This window comes from Sorghum bicolor, chromosome 1 (genome assembly GCF_000003195.3).
Source record: "Sorghum bicolor cultivar BTx623 chromosome 1, Sorghum_bicolor_NCBIv3, whole genome shotgun sequence".
NCBI classification, from domain to species: domain Eukaryota; kingdom Viridiplantae; phylum Streptophyta; class Magnoliopsida; order Poales; family Poaceae; genus Sorghum; species Sorghum bicolor.
Window position 1 is genome coordinate 68114846 of NC_012870.2, and position 18238 is coordinate 68133083.

Consider the following 18238-nt stretch of genomic DNA (forward strand, 5'->3'; position numbering starts at 1 on the left):
GCAAGGAGTTTCTCAGTGCTCAGGATTTGCAGATTTGCAAGATATACATTTGCTAACCATATTGGTCAATGTTATCAAGTTGTTTTCCATCTAAATAGTATCAGTTTTGTTAGTTAAAGGTGCTAAGTTGGGCACATTTAGAGTATTCAGTCATATTGTTGGGATTGATTTGGTAGAAAAATTATCCTACTGTCTTTGATTAAATGATGTAATGTTGAAACTCTTAGCTATACAGGAGTAGGGGGAAGTAATTAGATCCTTGGATATAGTTCAGTGATTTCTTGTGGAGGAAAAAAGAAAATGGTCTTTTAGCGTCAGGTGAACTGAAGTGTTAGACATTGAATTAGTATTTTCTTTTTTCTCGGGTTCAATGATCAGGGAGTGAATTACATGATCCACCTTTTAATTTTATTTTACTGCTTTGTCATGGTAGAAATATGTTGCTCTTTTGAGTTCCTTGGTATATTTACATTGGCAAATAATATCTTATTCTTCGTTTAAATGAATATATGTCTATCACATATATGATGTTGTAAAAAAAGGAACCACGACAAAGTTGAATTTAGCTTTTTTTTGTTAAAATACTGATTCATACATGCGTATGTGATGACCCGTAGCAACGTACGGGTACTCAACTAGTATAATAAAAAGTATAAAACCCAAAACTTCCTGCTCGTGCATCATATTACTATATATAAATATGTTTATATAAAATATTGCTGAAGCCTACCAGCAGAAGCAAGCGATCAACGAGCTTACCCACGATCTCAGTAAAGAAATCTGTTGTATCACTAAAGAATCCAATGTCCTGACAAAACACTGACCAACATGATTAAACAGGCATGGCATCATCTAGGGCGCACCAAACCTGTAGCGACCGGCAACCCCTAGTTAACAACCACCCAAGTCCTAGGTTGCATCAACGACGTCTTAATCTAATGGATGGACGAATAAATTATGTCATTTTCCAATGCCTGTCACGAGAAGATCTCCGATCCCTCCAGAAAAATCAACTCCAACTCTCTTAATTAATCGATATGCCCTAGTATAACATACTCCTAACAATCAGAGTAGATTTCAACCCTGCCCGTCAAAGATAGAGATGATTATGCTCCTCTTCGTTCATGTTGTGAGATGGATGAGCAGCTCCTTCAGTTTCCAACTTTTCCATGGTAACCAACCCCGGCCCCTGCCGCCCTGGGGCCTCATGTGGAGTGGGGACTTGGGGTTGGGGGGCCGCACTCGACGTTCAAAACGCAGGAGTCCACCACAAGTGCGTACTGGCGTGGGCACAGCACGCCCCCTGTTGGCACTTCACAGATCACAGTGGCGCGTGTGAAAAGCGCAGGTCACTCGGCGCGGGGAACACAGGAAAAGGCTGCTGCAATTGGCGCTGCCACCGAGGCCTCTCTCGTCTCTTTCTCGGGTTCTCTCTCTCACGTGGTATCGCTTCGGCCCTCGCCTGGCCTCGCACTCCAGCGGTCCAGCCCTCTCCCTCACTCCTCCCCCTCCCACCCCAAATTCCCCCTCAGACCCGTCGGTTCCGTAGCCCTCTCCATTCTGGGTTTTGGGGTCGTTTCCACGGGTTGGGTTTGGGGTCGGTCAGCGGCGGCGGCGGAGGAGCTGGGAGGGGAGGCCTGAGATATCCTGCAAGCGGGAGTTTGGGCGCGCTCTCTCTCTCTGCGGCTGGAGACGCGCGGGGTGAGATCTACGAGGGCCGCTGCGGCGTTCTCGCGGGGCCGGCGGAAGAGACATGGGTTTCCTCTCGGCGAAGCTGCTGCCGTCGTGCGAGAGCATGTGCGTGTGCTGCCCCGCGCTGCGCCCGAGCTCGCGCCGCCCCGTCAAGCGCTACAAGAAGCTGCTCGCCGAGATATTCCCCAAGACGCCCGTGAGTATTCGGTTCTCCTCTCCTCTCGCTTCGCTTCGGTCGGCGCGCGTCTAGTTTAGGAAGTTCGGCACCGGCATTGGCTCTTGGCTGGCTGTTGCGGCCGCGTGATGCATTGTGCTATTTTGGATCTGCAAGTTGTTCGTAACAAACTTCCTTATAAAATGCCTAGCGGAATATTTGCTCTGTCAAGTGTGTCGTATTCTGTCTTCTCTAATTTAGTTTTCTGGATAATGTGGATTTTAGTATTGATTGTATGCGGCATTAGTGGTCAAATGTATCGCTGCTTACTTTGTTTACATGGTTTACTTTTTGCAGGATGGTGCCCCAAATGAGAGGAAAATAGTGAAGTTATGTGAGTATGCTGCGAAGAACCCACTGCGCATACCAAAGGCATGTGATGTTGCTATTTTGTGACGTATTGCACTGCTACAGGATGATGTGGTTAACCATTGCTTGTTTCTTCTTCACTGCTTGCCTGCCTGCCAGATTGCCAAGTTTCTAGAGCAGAGGAGTCACAAGGAGCTGCGCTCTGCCCATGTGAACTTCGTCAGAATCATCACTGAAGCTTACAGCAAGCTGCTCTCCATTTGTAAGGAGCAGATGTGAGTTTGCCAATTTCTTAGTTACCACTTGCGCAATACTTATGGCAATGTTAACTGTTGATGATAAGGTTTTGTGGCAGAGTTCTTATGTTGTCCTACTGTGCACATGTGTTGTTGCAGGGCATATTTTGCCATCAGCCTAGTGAATGTCCTTACCGAGCTTCTGGAAAGCAAGCAGGAGAATATTCACATCCTTGGGTGTCAAACTTTAGCAAACTTTATTAACAGCCAGGTGGGGCATGGCAATCAGACATGTTCTGTGCTTTAAGTTTTCACATAATTGGTCATCATGATTTTTGGTTTGAGGTATCCATTATGATTCAATTTCCCCCTGCATATAAGCAGGTAGACAACACATATGCACGCAATATTGAAAGCTTGGTACACAAAGTATGTGCGCTTTCACGTCAACAGGGACAGGAGCACAGGCTTCTGAGGGCAGCAAGCTTGCAGTGCCTGTCAGCAATGGTAATACATAGTTCACTTCTTTCCTCCTTTTACTTTCCTGCCGCTTTCTGGCAGTTTTTTCCTGAGGTTTAGGCTTACTGACTATCATAATGTTTCCGCAGATCTGGTTCATGAAGGAGCATTCATACATATTTGCTGATTTTGATGAGGTTGTTGCATCAGCATTCAGCTTTTTATAGCATTGATCTGTTGTGAATACTTCTGTTTGCCTTCCCACTATCTTGCTTGTTTGTACAGCTTATTTTCATGCTTACAAATAACTAGCTTGTCTTGCTTCGTGTCAGTCTTCTCTTGCTTGAGTTGCCTTGTCTGGATTTCTGGACCAAATACTATCAACTATTTAAGGCTGCAAACTATTACATTTTTTCTTTGCTTATACATGGATGTTAGCTTACTTTTTTGGTGTTGTGTGTTGAATTTAAACTGATAAATTTTGTGCCTACACTCTTCTTAGGTTTTGATTTGTGGTCTAGTTCCTTGGTCTTGTGTTGTATCAAACTCCTTTTATTTTAATAAACAGATACACAAGCCTTTTGTGCATTTTTGAAAATTATTCTGCTGCTGATTGAAGTTTTGACCTGTTCTTGCATTCTGTTTGAAACTTTTTGATTGGTTGTTGAATGCATTTGATTTCAGTATTTCTTGAGTTCAGTGAAACAATGGGAATTGAAGATTTAATGTCCTGTGGATTTGGCAGATGGTGCATTCAGTGTTGGAAAGTTATAGGACGGAGGAATCTAATGGCGGTGGTGATGAGAGACATGCGTTGCAGCATAATTGGGTTGATGAAATAGCAAGGTCTGAGTGTAGATCTGGCGTAGGTGGTGGTAATGATGTGAATATTAACACTACAACTATTAGGCTGCGACCAGCAAGAAATTCTTCAGCTCTTACCAGGTAAGGCATCTTTAGCTGGTATCTCCCTCTCATGAACTTTCTGCTGAAAATGTACGCTGTTTTCTCGCCATGCGTGGTTTTGCACCATGGTATTTTGTTAGTCTTATATTCATCTCGAGCAATAATGCACACCTTTCTTCTCATTTGTCGAACGGTTCAGTGTTCAGACCTTAACCGAGATCCGATAGCATGCTTATGCTCTAGATGTTATTTGATGTTTTTTTCATCCAATATAATATCTTTGGAGTGTATAGACATGGTAGAGGTGGAGATCTGATAGCACGAAGATGTAGATCAATTCTGATTTTTGGATCTGTGTGCTGTAAGCTGTGTCCATTTGGGCATGTAACTATTGCTCAGTGAAGCTTAGGTTTTGTGTTGTCTGTTGCTTGGTTTTGGGGACGAAGCGTTCTGACGTCTGTGTTGCGCATGCTGGCTCTTGTGCTCAGATGTGCTTGGTGCGTTTTAAGTAGATTTTGATTTCGTGATCAAGCGATGAACACTTTTGTAATTTCATTGCTGTGAGGTCATGAAATTTGAGCTTCCTGTCGTGGAAAAATAGATCAATTCTGATTCCTACACTATGGCTTATTTGTTTTTCTATAACATTCTTACTAGGTTACTGATATGAAAAAAATTACTTGTGAAAAAGCATGTATCACTTAAACTAATGTCCAAGATGGCTATAGAAGAATGTCCTATCAATGTAAATAATTTAGGGTCTTTTTCATATTTTGTTTTGTCTAGTGTAAATTATATATAAAGTTCTTAATTGTACAGTTGTACTCCATTTTCACCTACCCTAGTTCAATGTACACAATAGATCATGGTTTGTTTTAATGGAATCACAGGGATGAATGTGACTCCCCAGAAGTATGGTCGCATATTTGTGTCCAAAAGCTTGCAGAACTGGCCAAAGAGAGTACAACCATGCGTCGCATTTTAGATCCAATGCTTTCATACTTTGATATGAAGAAACAGTGGGCCCCACGACATGGATTGGCTTTGCTTGTTTTGTCTGATATGGCTTATCTGGAAAAGAGTTCAGGTATTTTGTCTACTCCCAAGAAGTTTTGAGTTCAGAAATTAGACTTATATGACAATACCAAGCAACATTATGTTCTATTTGAAATTTCTTTCAAATATGTGTACATGGATTTTGTGAGGGATTTTTTCTCCTTATGGTACTATCGAGTATGTTTTTGGTTTTCTTTGTTTCTTACATATTGCCAACATATGCAATCATCTTTCCCAGAGAGTACTTAACTCCACAATTTTAACTATTATTTATTAGAATAGATTATCTGTTTTATTACAATCAGTCCACATGGAATATGTGGACCATCCACATTCTTCATCACATTATCCTCAAAACTCAGTATGGTGTGGTGTCACCCTATTACTGAAAATATTATGATATGCACCACAACATCGTTTCCCTATGTGTCCTGTTTTTCATCGCATTATCCCACAACTCAATTAGGTCTTGTCTTACAGGCAATGAACAGCTGATTCTAACCACTGTTATCCGGCACTTGGATCACAAAAACGTTTCACATGATCCTCAGACAAAATCAGATATTATTCAGACAGCAACGTCCTTGGCACGGCAACTTCGATCTCGAGGATTTGCTGTTGAACTTGTAGTGGCAGGTGACTTGTGCAAGCACTTAAGGAAAACACTAGAGGCTGTGGAGTCAGGCAATGTTGAAGATCAGAATTTGAATGAATCTCTTCAGAATTTCTTGGAGGACTGTCTTATGGAAGTTGTTAGAGGAGTATGCTCTGATTAATTTGCTCTATTACTTAACTGATATTGACATTTCCCATTTGTATACCTGTTCTTTCCCCCACTTAATTTACTGTTTTCTGGAACTTCTATTAGATCAATGACGTGCGCCCACTCTATGATATGATGACAATCACATTGGAGAATTTGCCTTGTATGCCAACTGTTGCCAGAGCAACCCTTGGAAGTTTGCTGATCCTATCACACATAATCTCGTTGACATCAGTATCATCTAACAGTCCTATGGTCAGTTGACAGATCTGAATTTAAGCTAACTTCCACATTACTTATATACTGTTTTTTTTTACTATGGAACAAATAATATCCCCTACCTCTCTCCCTGCGTAATTTCCTTGTATTTGTCAAAATCCTGTCTTTTGACCATCATTTACCATCTTTGATTTTTTTCTTTCTTTCTTGTGTCTAGGTATTTCCAGAAGCACTTCTCCAGCAGATACTGAAGTCCATGATACATACTGATATTGACACTCGTGTGGGAGCACACCACATGTTTTCTGCTATTATTGTCCGAGGGCCAAGCCATCTTCGGAGTGAGTCGGAGTACCTATATGAAACAAAAAAGCAGTCTCGGACTACATCTGTATTTGCTTCAGCTACTGCTCTACTGGAGAAGTTGAGGAGAGAAAAGGAGAGTTTAAGTTCAGATAAGCCTCGAAATATCGTGCATGATGATGTGAAGGAAATGCATGAAGAGGATAAACGGAAAAATCCAGCTTATTTCTCTAAGCTGGTTTCCTCTTTCATTGAAAGATGTGCAAAGCGAAGTAGCTCTGTAGAGGTACTCGCAAATTACCACTGAATTCCCCACCCCATCAGTTTATTTTTATCTCTCTTACAAATTTTCCTTTTGCCGTCAGCTGTGTTTATTAATGTGTAACACTAACCTCTTCCTTGTGCAAATGTTTCAGGAGACCAATATTGCCATGCTAACTGAAGATCAAACCAACCAATTGCTGTCTTCATTCTGGATTCAGGCCAATCAAACAGATAATACTCCTTTTAATTATGAGGCCATTGGCCATTCATACAGCCTAACAGTTCTTTCTTCCCGCCTTAAGGTATGGATTTGTTTGGAAGAAAAATACCCTTTTGATGTTTTGTTAATGAGACAACAACAAATTTCACAGAAGCACAAAGTTGTCAGTCTTCTCTCCACGTTTTTGGGCAACAACTTTATTTTATAAGAGATTCAGTAGACTTTTGTCTGTGATCCCTTTTCCCAACTCCAATAAGGCATCATTGCCTTTGTTTAATAACCTCATACTTATGACAGTTTTATTTTCTGATGTTCTTGATGCTACAGAATTCAAGCAACGGCAATATCATTCAGTTTTTCCAATTGCCATTGTCCCTTCGAAGTGTTGCTCTAACCCCGAGTGGTATGATCTGCATTGTCAAATTTTATGGTTTTCTTAGCCCTGCTTATTGATCTTTCTCATGCAAAGTCACATGCTTTCGTTTATGCAATTTTTTCAGAAGTTGTGCCGGCTTCTTGCCAACGGTCTATTTTTACATTAGCAATGAGTATGCTGGCTTTTGCTGGAAAAGTTTGTCACATCACTGAACTGTCAGACTTGCTAAGGTGTTTTTCATCTTCCCAAGTAAGTTCTGGTGCAGAAAATAATAAGATATTATGTCCTTTTCACACAAAATACTTCATGCTGTATCTCCTTGATGGTTTTTTTCATGTTCCCAGCTATCTTATAGCAGCTTCTGCTTCTGTAATATTAAGCAAATATAGCATTGGTTTTTCATGTATGATTAGTGAAAATGTATTATTAAATGCTATGCAGATGGACCCTTACCTAAGAATAGGTGACGACTTGCAACTCTATGTAAGGTTGCAATCGGATCTAGGCAGCTATGGATCTGAAAGTGATCAGGAGGTTGCCAAATCCATGCTTTCTGACTGCAGGACAAAAGTAGGGATTAACGATCAGCGAGTGCTTGATGTTATTGCCTCTGCACTTTCTAATTTCATTGAGGTTAGTCTTTTGCCTGGTCTGTGTGATGTTGCCATATTTTGTTGTTGGCATTGCATGCTGTTGTGAGCCTTGTTTCTCTAATTGAAACTGCATTACCAGATGGGCAAGGATGTACTAGCAAAGGAGCTCGCTGAGATGTTCACACCTGAAGAGATGCCTCTGTTTGGTTCGAATTCAGCACTTGACTGGGCCAACTTCAATGCACAAGCATTTTCTGATGAATCCCTTTCTTTTGATGAGGTGGGTTGCTTACATTAAACTCTGAACGGTCTTTATGGTTCATTGGATGAAGGCCTGTTTATGTCTGGATTGATACAATGTTCCACCTTATTTTTCTTCCCATCATGACAAAAAAATGTTTTAGATCACCTCACAAGTCCTTTGCATTGCAGGAATGTTCAAGAACCTCTTCAGTAGATTGTGGCTTGCACGAGTCACCAATCACCAACACTGCTAGCTCCATCTCAAAGATTACTCTACCACAGTCGGTTCCACATGTTTTAGGTGTCGGTCAATTGTTGGAATCAGTAAGTACTTCAAAATTCAGTTGACTTGTTACTCATCTAGTTCACATTTGTACCAACATTGTTAAGTATGGGCATTTAGGCATCCTTGTATGTTTTATACATTGCTTTCCCCTATCTCTAACTGTGGCATGATGGTATTATTATTATTTATTATATCACACAACCAATTTATTTTGTCACTCAACCAAGTTACCAGTTTCTGACTATCAGTTTCTGTTATCAGGCGCTACATGTGGCTGGCCAGGTTGCGGGTGCATCTGTTTCAACCTCACCTCTTCCATATGGTACAATGACTAGTCAATGTGAAGCCCTTGGATTGGGCACCAGGAAGAAGCTATCAAGCTGGCTTGTCAATGGACACGAATCAACCCCGGACAATCCTATGCCAAGTCTTCCCACTGCCCATCATTCCATCATTCCCAAGGTATGGAGATGGCACATCTGAAACATGTCTCCTAGAACGCTGTTATCATGTATATTGTTCTCACACAATCTGCATTCGTCCAGGTAAACCCTGCCATGTTCCGCACATCATCTGAACCATGTTCTGCAGTAAAGCTTCCACCTGCCAGCCCCTTCGATAACTTCCTGAAGGCAGCCTATCGCACCCAGCCGGAGCTGTGAACTGTGATCGACTGACCTAAGCACCCTCTTCACGAGTGCTAGACTGCGTACCAAAGCATAGGGTACTAGGTTATCTAATGGAACACTTATCTATTATGACGTGGTTTTAGTTGTAGTAGCGTAAGTATGTGTATCTATCTACTAAATGTCTGTAGCATATGCGTATCTGTCTCTTATGACTGTGCCTCTAGTCTGTAGTTGTAAGCCGTGAGCTCTGTGTCGCCTGTGCAGACTGAGTTGTATGAGAATACTACTCCGTATATGTTTGGCACTCCTGTATGCTTGCCAAAACGTTTGTTCTGAGGACTTCATTTTAGGTATTCTTGAGGCAGAGGGAGTTTAGAGGGAGCTTTGTATGCTTGCGAATCGTTTGTCGTAACTCGTAGTGTTGTGTGCATAATCTCGGTAAGGGCTTGTGGGTATCCCCACTCCCCAGCAACAATTTGATCGGTCTTGTCTAGAATAGCTGGAGCACTTCTGCTAGGGAGCTTTGAAACAGCTGTTTCATTCTGCCGATGTGAGTCTTGTTCCTCTTGGGGCACCTGAAGTCGTAAGGAATAGGATATCACCGGAATCCACTGTGGCCATACAAGATACATACAACCCCTACAATCTATATATATACTCTATAAAGTTCTTTCTTGGGGCATGAGTTTGCTATATCTTTCTATTCTCGGACGGTTTTCCTATATCTTGTTTGCACTATTTTGAGAAATCTGGAATAAAAAATGATTATGTTTAGATAACCAATTAAAGAAGCTATTAGAGGGGGTTTTTTTACCAAAATTTTCATTCCTACTAGTAATTAGAAAAAATATAGTCTCTTGGAGTTTCTCTTACGTCTATCACTCCCCCTCTTCTATTTTGTGACTCATTTCTTTTGTCTCTCTTTACCCTCGCGGCCTCACTCTTCTCGTAAACAAAATCTTCTATAAATATCTCTCATTATCTTTCTCTTTTATCTATTTGTTACTTAGGGGGTGTTTAGTTCTCCATAAAATGCAAATTCCAATTAATTTGGAATGTTTACTGCCCTCATGAGTCATGAGGGCCTCTTAAGGCTCTTTTGAGGTTTTTTTTTTGTCTCTTGAGACCACAATCCAAAATGGAGAATAATCACTTTTTTGCCAAAAATTTTGCATAGTGTTTAGTTTTATTATATAAAATGATAAACTAAAACACAAAAAAAATTGGAATAGAAGGGAACTAAATAGCCCCTTATTCCTTTTCTATCTTTCGATTCCCTGTCCTTCACTTCACATACTGGTGCCGCACCACCACTCAGTATGAATACACACAATAAATTATACGTTACGTTAGAACATAGACGAACCTTTTTACTAATTTTATTTTTTTTTAAAAAAATGTTTTTAGCAACTTTTTTTTAAAAAAAATGGTATGCTTCAATGCTCTCTCGCGCGTTTCCTTGAATATTGATATTGATATAGGCCTCCAAGTGCGGACGAGGCCGAAAGGGCCAAAGCCCATATCACCAAGCCCACGCTTTCACTTTCCCCAGTGACTCTGGGACCCTTTCTTCTCTTATTACCCAGTTACCACTCTTCTCGCCTCGCGGATAAGAGGGGAGGGCTAACAAACCAAAGCCCCCTCCGCCCAAAACCCCACGCGAGCTCCCACTCCCATCCATGGCGACCGCCACCGCTACCTCTTCCTCCTCGCTGACCACTCCTCTCCTCCGCCCGAACCCCAATACCAACCCCGCTCCCAGATCTCTCCAACTCCTCAGGTTTCTGTCCTCTCCTTTCGCCTTCCTCTACCCGGCCTCTCTGCCGACCCTAACTTTCCATCCGCGTCTTGCAGGAGCAGGAGGTGCGCTCGTGCCGTGACTGCCGCCGTAGCCGGAGGCCCGGTGCCTTACGGGGCTGCTCCGAGGCGCGGGATTTGGTCGATCAGGTGGAATTTGTCTTGAGCCCTTCGAGCTCCGCGCCGTCTGCCTGAAATGGGCTTCGTTAGGTGCCACGGGGTTTCTGATGTTGCTTGTGCCTATGTGTTAGGGATGACTTGGTGGTGCCGAGGTCGCCCTACTTCCCAGTGGAGTCTGCGGCGGGGCAGGAGCGTGGGCCGTCACCCATGGTGATGGAGCGGTTCCAGAGCGTCGTTAGTCAGCTTTTCCAGCATGTACGATGGCACTGTATTTTTTAGAAGTGTTTGGCCTCCTTACTAGGATGGGTTTTACTGGATTGTATTGTGAGGTTTGTGTGACTATATATCTGTCCTCTGTGCAGAGGATTATCCGGTGTGGTGGCCCTGTTGAGGATGATATGGCCAACATCATTGTAGCACAGCTGCTCTACCTCGATGCTATTGATCCCACTAAGGTGAAAACGAAGGGGAAACCTTTTTGCTGCTGTAATCCCCGTGTGAATAGAGCATGTTTGTGCTTTAAATGAACCTTTGTTCGTTGATGCTGGACAATGAACCACTTCGTATAGTGCTTCTTTAACTTTCTGTGGTGCGGAATTGGGCTATACCATTGTGACCACTAAACTTGTAGGTTTAGCCAATGTTGCCATTTCATCTAGCTAGGGACTCAAGTACTCAACTACATGACAATTATATATTCAAACATGGTTTCTTACTTCCATCTAGATCTAGTGCTTGATTCTTTTCAATTTTCCTGTAGGATATCATTATGTATGTGAATTCACCAGGAGGGTCAGTGACAGCTGGTAATAGCTCATGTAACATAATATGTTTGCATTAGCTGCTTCAATTAAATACCAATGCATTTTGTTTTTCTGTTAGGAATGGCTATATTCGATACAATGAAGCATATCAGGCCTGATGTATCCACTGTTTGTATCGGACTAGCTGCAAGGTACTGAACACAAATTCAGCTGAACCATCATTAGTTGATTCAGTGCTTTGCATGTTATATGATCTTCATCTTCATATTTGACTATTTAGGTCTAGTTTTATTTTCCCTATGTATTTCATTCTGTTCTCAATAAGCACAATTGATCATTTGTGTTTGCAGTAATTGGAATGTTCAGTTCATAGTAACCTGCTTAGTCTGGGATTTGGGATTGTAGTAACTAGAATGTTTATGGCCTTGGTTGTGCTAGCTAGTTCTTGTTTGCAGACACTTGCATGGCGTGAGTTTTTTAAACTACCATAGTACCATATCTTCAGTTAAGTAGGTGAGTTCTCAAATTACACAATTGTCAACTCCAGATGGATTCCAAAAGCAGCTATGTGCTTTTATTTTGCATACTTGCCCTGTGTTGAGGTTATTATTCAGCAAATTCACCTTTCGTAGCAAGCATGCTCAGTGATTATCTGCACAGAAATGCCTAGTAATTTAATTTCCATTCTAATTTTGGTACATGTAGTTCTGCTATGAATAAAAGGTAGGAATGAAGTATGCTTTCACAAAATAAGCATTATGTATTCCTGCTTTTAGTATTTATATTTTAGTGTAACTAGCCATAGACAATTAAAGATAGAATGTTAGAGATCTAATTTGTGTTTCAGTTTTACAGTTTGTTGGTGTGACATGTTTATTATTTATTACTGAGATTCTGTGACTATTTTTTATTATTGTTTAACGCAATGTTATCTTTTATTATCTGGAGATTCTTACACTCTTTCTGTTGTTTGATGTTTCCTTTTGGCAGTATGGGAGCTTTTCTACTTAGTGCTGGGACCAAAGGTAACAGTAGTGATTGCTAATAAAATACATGTAGGTGTAGCTTACATATCCAAACTTTGTTATAGAAATCATAAAATTGGTGAAAATATAATGCAGGAAAGCGATACAGCTTACCAAACTCGAGGATAATGATCCATCAACCTCTTGGAGGGGCCCAAGGACAGGAGACTGATCTTGAAATTCAGGTAAACTCACAATGTGGGACTATGGAAAATGTCATGCTTTTTCTAGACCAGTACAGCATCTTAACCAAAGATATTCTCAGTTCTCATTTCTTCTCAACAAAGATCCTTATTTTCTGATTTTCATACTCTGCTGGGCTTACAGTTGCTATATATTGCATTTTTTTATCTCTATATATTGCATATTGTTACAGGCCAATGAGCCCCTCTTTTGGCAACCAAGTAAGAATTACAATTGTTATTTACACCAGCAGTTGCCGATCCTCAAGTTTCTGATTATTTTCTTCAGGCTAATGAGATGTTGCACCACAAGGCTAACTTAAATGGATACCTTGCATACCACACTGGGCAGCCCCTGGATAAGATCAATGTAGATACTGACCGTGACTACTTTATGAGCGCGAAAGAAGCAAAGGAGTATGGCCTTATTGATGGAGTAATCATGAATCCTCTCAAGGCCCTTCAACCACTTCCAGCTTCCAGTTAGTCATGAAATGTGCTATAACTCCGTCAAACTTTTTTGTTTATTGTATCAATGTGTCTGCTGGAACTGAGTTTGCACTGCAGTTTTCTATTAGCCTGGCTTCATAATATTCTACATCCAGAGGTTTCAAAGTTTGTAAAATACAAGATCTACGGTTAGGGTATCCATTCTTGGCGATGGACATTGGAATTTATTGACAGTATTAAAGAGTTGGTTTCCGCGGCTTATGTACTCGATCAATAACAGCTTAGGCCAGTCTCAATGGGGTTTCATGGAGCATTTCATGCACATTAAATAGACTGCCACGTCATCAAAAAGAAGCTTTTTGCATGAAACTGGTAGGAGAGAGAAGGAAAACGTTTCATCCCCACGAAACGTTTGAGCGTTGTTTCCAATGCATCGGAAACTGAGTGAAATCTCCGTTGAGACGCTTCCTTCGTTTCATCGGTGATTTTTTCTTCCTCCTCTAGACTTTCGATGGGACACGGTGAGAGCACGGATGCCGGACGCGGGCGTGACCTCCACGCGGGCGTCGCCGGACGCGAGGCGAGGCACGCGGCGAACAGCCATGGCGGCCTACCGGCCTCTCCAGGCGTGAGCGGGAGCTCCGCCGACCCGGGCGAGAGCTCCTCCGTCGCAGGCGCAGAAGACCATCGCGGACCTCCGCCATAGCTCTGCTCTGTTTTCTTCCTTCTGCTCTCCCTCACGACCGAACACGGGATGGGGTCATGGGACATGAAACTGCCTTCAGCCAAACCGGGCGTGGCCGCTGACGTACGGGCTCCACCGGACGGGAAAGCCACGGGTGTGAGCTACGCAAGGCACACCTCTGTCGTGCGCTCGCGTGAGCCAGACGCCATCGCACAGAGAGGATAAAGGGAGACACCGATGGGACCCACGGAAAACTAAAATAGTCCTATGAAACTGTGTAACAAAATTATGCATTGAGAGATATATGTTTCATGTAAAGTTTTATGTCTTGGAAACTGGGAGATGAAACATTGCATTTACACTGGCCTTAACAGGGATGTCTTCCGTTTGAGAAATGTTTTATCACAGGGATGTCTTCCGTTTTAGGTTAACAGGCAACGGTGATAACTATGTTTATTGAAAGAAAAGTTCCGTTTGGGAATTATCACAGGGATGTCTTCCTTTTTTACACTAACAGTGTCTTATATGATAAGATAATATTTATGATACTAAATAAATAATACCATCAGGTTCTTCGTTAAGTATATTTTTATAGTATATCTATTTTGATGTCGTAAAATCTTTAATTCTTTTTATAGTTTATCAAATTTAAGATGCTTTGACTCTTCAAGATTCATAGAATTACTATAATTTAGGATGGCGCATAGAATTTCACAAGAATAATACAGGATTTCTGCAGGAACCGGTTCATTTTCATAGGAAACGCACAGAAAACAACACGGATGAAATTAGCTAGGTTTGGAAAACCATGCTATTCACAATCCTTTTGTTCCGAGTGCCAGCTCAGGTTCTGCAACACCAAGTTTCATGAAATTCTTAATCAAAACCCTCCAGAGGGAGATTGAGAATTGAGGGTTCCGGTTTTACAAAGTGCACGCTGTAGCAAACATATACATTAGATCAGCTGCTTCAAAACTCCGGCAATTTTCCATCAAGTGTACTACATACAATGGGGTATTAATAGTACTGTCCCATTTTGATTTCATCTATTATAACTAAACAACAGCCATTTACAAATCTTAGGGTGTTATATAGCTTATAGCATATGCTCAGTACGAGGAATGAGTGATCTCTTACATCCAACTTATGCACAATCCCTACTCAGAACTTGCCCTCAATGAAACCGCCCAAGCCATTGATTTTTAAGAACTTCTTTATCACAAGTGCCATAATAGCAAGAGTCAGCCCAAATGCAGCCAAGGTCAACAGCCTGTCATGCTTTGGCTTCTGGATCGCAACAGCAGGATTCTGCAGAGACGAAGGAACTGTTGGAATGTTCTCTCTATGGCTCGCTTCAGGCACATGATGGTTGGCAACCTCAACAGCTGAGGCTTCACCAGTGTTTTCTGCAACCCCCGATTCAGATTCAGGCACAGGAAGGCCACTCAACGAGCCTGACATAGACCCAGATGTGTTGTCACCTTCATCTACCTTGTCTGCATGCTCACCAGAAGCGTTAGGTGTGGGTAATTGGTTAGACTCCTCGTTTGGCACATTTGGTAGCGCTTGGGGGACAGGAGGAGCCTTACTGAGCATTTGCTCATGGATCTGTGGTTGAAACAGTACGTCGTCAAAAGATAGAGAAATGGCACACATTTTGAGCCTGAGCTTTGACTAGGAATTACCTCATCAATTAGTTTCTGACGTTCTGAGGAGCCAAATTTTGGCGGCGCTTCACGTGATTTTATAGCAAGTGCTCGTCTATCTTCCTTTTTGTAATCCAGTGAGCCCAATGCCCCACCAGGGTTCGTTGGCATGAATGCAATCAAGGCTACCAACGCTGTGCGGACTGCAACAGGATTTGTTTAGTTTAGTACTTAAAAGTTAAAACTTCTGTGAACACAAAATCATGAAACAGACCAGTCCACATTGGATAATCAAATACACTCCATAATAGACACCATCCGATGATTTGCAAATACAGCACCAAGCTTATGTACAAAGCAGACAAAATTAATTAATATCAAATTAAATATTTGGCCTATTTACAAAATATAGCAACTGAACAAGAAAAAACCATTCCAATTGAAATGCAAGTAAACTAAAAAACTGCTATTGACAAATTGCTGAATTGAAAACCAAATGCCAAAACATTGAGCACTTTTAGACCGGGTCATACTAATTAGTAAATGTACAACATACTCCAACATCCATAAGGGGCTGTTTGCTTTGCTACCAGGTAAAGCTGTCCGGTCCAGGCATCAACCCCAGGCATACGATTTCAGGCAGGGCCATGATTATTGCCTAGAAGGGCGTGAAGCAAACAATCCCTTAATAGTTCCCAACTATAAAAGTAAGCATAACATACATAGAAAACATATGTTCCTCCTTTGGCCTGGTCAAGCAGATAAACACTTGCTGCAGGACAATTCCTTAAGAACCAAAGAACCATTTTCTTTTGCACCATGCTCGTATAGTGTACATAACATATGTATGTGCACTATGAAAAAAATGGTGCCAACATATGAAAGAATATCAAATTACTGCTACATATTGCTATAACCAGTGAATACAAAAGAAGGGAGTTCAAAGCACGCATGAGCAAAGAAAAGCAAGACAATAGAAGACTTTTTATGAACTGTAGTGTTGAAGCACATATACAACCTGATGCCTCTTAGGTAATGACCTAATGGCACTGGAAACTGCCCACGAAAAAAAAACATTACAAAATTCTATATTCTCAGAAGCAAACCATATTTACTTTTGTCCTAGCCATAAGGCAAGTACTTGTCTGATAGTAATCCAAAGACCAAAAGAAAAAGAAATTTATTTTGCACCATGCTCATATAGCCCACTAAATAACAGTGGAAGATGAATAATGGTGCTTTTCAGCTTATTAGAAGGGTCCTTTAGCAAAACTGACAGAGCACTTCAGCAGTCATTTATAAACATATGACCAAAGGTTACTCACCACTCCATGAAGGCTGCCAGTGCTCAGGGTGGTAATTGGATATGCTCAAACAAATCTTCTTCTGAATCTCAAAGCGTCCACTTGGCTGCAGCACATAGTGAAGTCAGCAACGGCTCACAAACATGGTAGTGAGATAACAGAGGCTACTTAGAACAGATACTACATACCGTAAGTAGCATGAAGGACGGTGGCTTGAATGGATAATCCGAGGGTAGCTGGATCCTGCCATGATAGATTCCACCCTCAAACTCGCTGTCTCTCGGGCCAAGGATAGCAAATTGCCACTCGAAGATGTCCTCCTACTCAATGAATGTATTGTGAACCTTATCAGCGTCAATCGAAAATTGGCATTCTGAGCCAAAAATATCCCCTTCCTTCGGAGATGAAATTTAAAACATACTCCACTCGATCCGCAATCAAGTACTAAGCGGCAAGGTCCTACTGCTAATCGATCATATTACCAGTTGAATTATCAGATCTAGAAAAAAAAGCAAACCGGTCAAAAATTATCGAGACCCTAAAACACCGAACATCACAATACGAGGAAATACAATCGATGATCAGTCGACATTCGATTAAGGACTGAATAGGATCAGATCGGACAAATTTCGTTATTAAAGTGAGCGATGGTGTTGAGATTGAGACCTCGAGGGGAAGGGCCATGAAGTCGGGTGAGGGATTGGACTGCATCTCCTTGACCTCCTGCAGGATCCGCTTCACCGCCGGGTTGCTCCGATTGTACTTAGCCGTGGCCGCCATCACTTCCTCCTCGGGGAACCCTCTATCCTCGCCGCCGCCGCCTACCGGCGCAAGGGTTGGGCTTGGGCAGCCTTCAAATTGGGAATCGAAGAGGAGAGAGAAGGAGAGAGAGAGAGGGAGAGAGGACGAGACACGGGAGGTAGCGGAAGACCGTGGGGGATATATATTATATAATACTAATTAATTAATTAAATGGAGGCGTGGATAGGTCTCTGGCGTGTGGGGCAGAGGAGTAAGTTGGACCCACTTGTACGTGACGTGGCGGGTTGAGGTGAGATGGCGCGTCCCTATTGGTTGGAGGGTCGTGGGCGAATTGGTTGCGGGCGATCAGGGGGTCTGCTTGTCTGTTTCAGATTAAAGTCTGAGGCCTTGTTTAGTTCACCCTAAAAACCAAAAAGTTTTCAAGATTCTCCGTCACATCGAATCTTGTGGCACATACATGAAACATTAAATATAAACGAAAATAAAAATTAATTATACAGTTTAGCTGTAAATCACGAGACGAATCTTTTGATCCTAGTTAGTCTATGATTGGATAATATTTGTCACAAACAAACGAAAGTGCTACAGTACCGAAAAGTTTTCACTTTTCGGAACTAAACAAGGCCTTCTCGGTTAGCCTGGCGCGAAAAATATCTCACATCTATGTGTATATAGCAGGAAAAATATTACGTTTAAGACGCTAAAAACGACTTATAATCTGAAAAGGATTGAATA

General features: G+C 41.8%; 3 protein-coding genes across 3 annotated transcripts; 2 read left to right on the forward strand and 1 right to left on the reverse strand.

Annotated features, from left to right (window-relative positions):
* LOC8081076 lies at positions 1408-9149 on the forward strand. The gene is made up of 19 exons (XM_002465327.2): positions 1408-1888; positions 2204-2278; positions 2375-2490; positions 2611-2722; positions 2836-2958; positions 3060-3107; positions 3656-3855; positions 4707-4903; positions 5353-5633; positions 5741-5890; positions 6072-6443; positions 6574-6723; positions 6969-7044; positions 7142-7266; positions 7459-7650; positions 7750-7890; positions 8043-8177; positions 8401-8601; positions 8685-9149. Exons 1-19 carry the CDS (start codon positions 1754-1756, stop codon positions 8799-8801), a joined length of 2946 nt encoding a protein of 981 aa, XP_002465372.1. The 5' UTR covers positions 1408-1753; the 3' UTR covers positions 8802-9149.
* Positions 10363-13380, forward strand: LOC8083988 (ATP-dependent Clp protease proteolytic subunit 5, chloroplastic). Its single transcript, XM_002465328.2, has 9 exons — positions 10363-10548; positions 10623-10715; positions 10817-10940; positions 11048-11140; positions 11446-11491; positions 11568-11640; positions 12440-12474; positions 12571-12659; positions 12946-13380. The coding sequence occupies exons 1-9, from the start codon at positions 10448-10450 to the stop codon at positions 13141-13143; spliced, it is 852 nt and encodes a 283-aa protein (XP_002465373.1). The 5' UTR covers positions 10363-10447; the 3' UTR covers positions 13144-13380.
* LOC110431699 (ubiquitin-conjugating enzyme E2 32) lies at positions 14655-17674 on the reverse strand. The gene is made up of 5 exons (XM_021451063.1): positions 17408-17674; positions 16930-17061; positions 16763-16847; positions 15477-15640; positions 14655-15399 (listed from the first exon to the last, which is right to left on the reverse strand). The coding sequence occupies exons 1-5, from the start codon at positions 17519-17521 to the stop codon at positions 14953-14955; spliced, it is 942 nt and encodes a 313-aa protein (XP_021306738.1). The 5' UTR covers positions 17522-17674; the 3' UTR covers positions 14655-14952.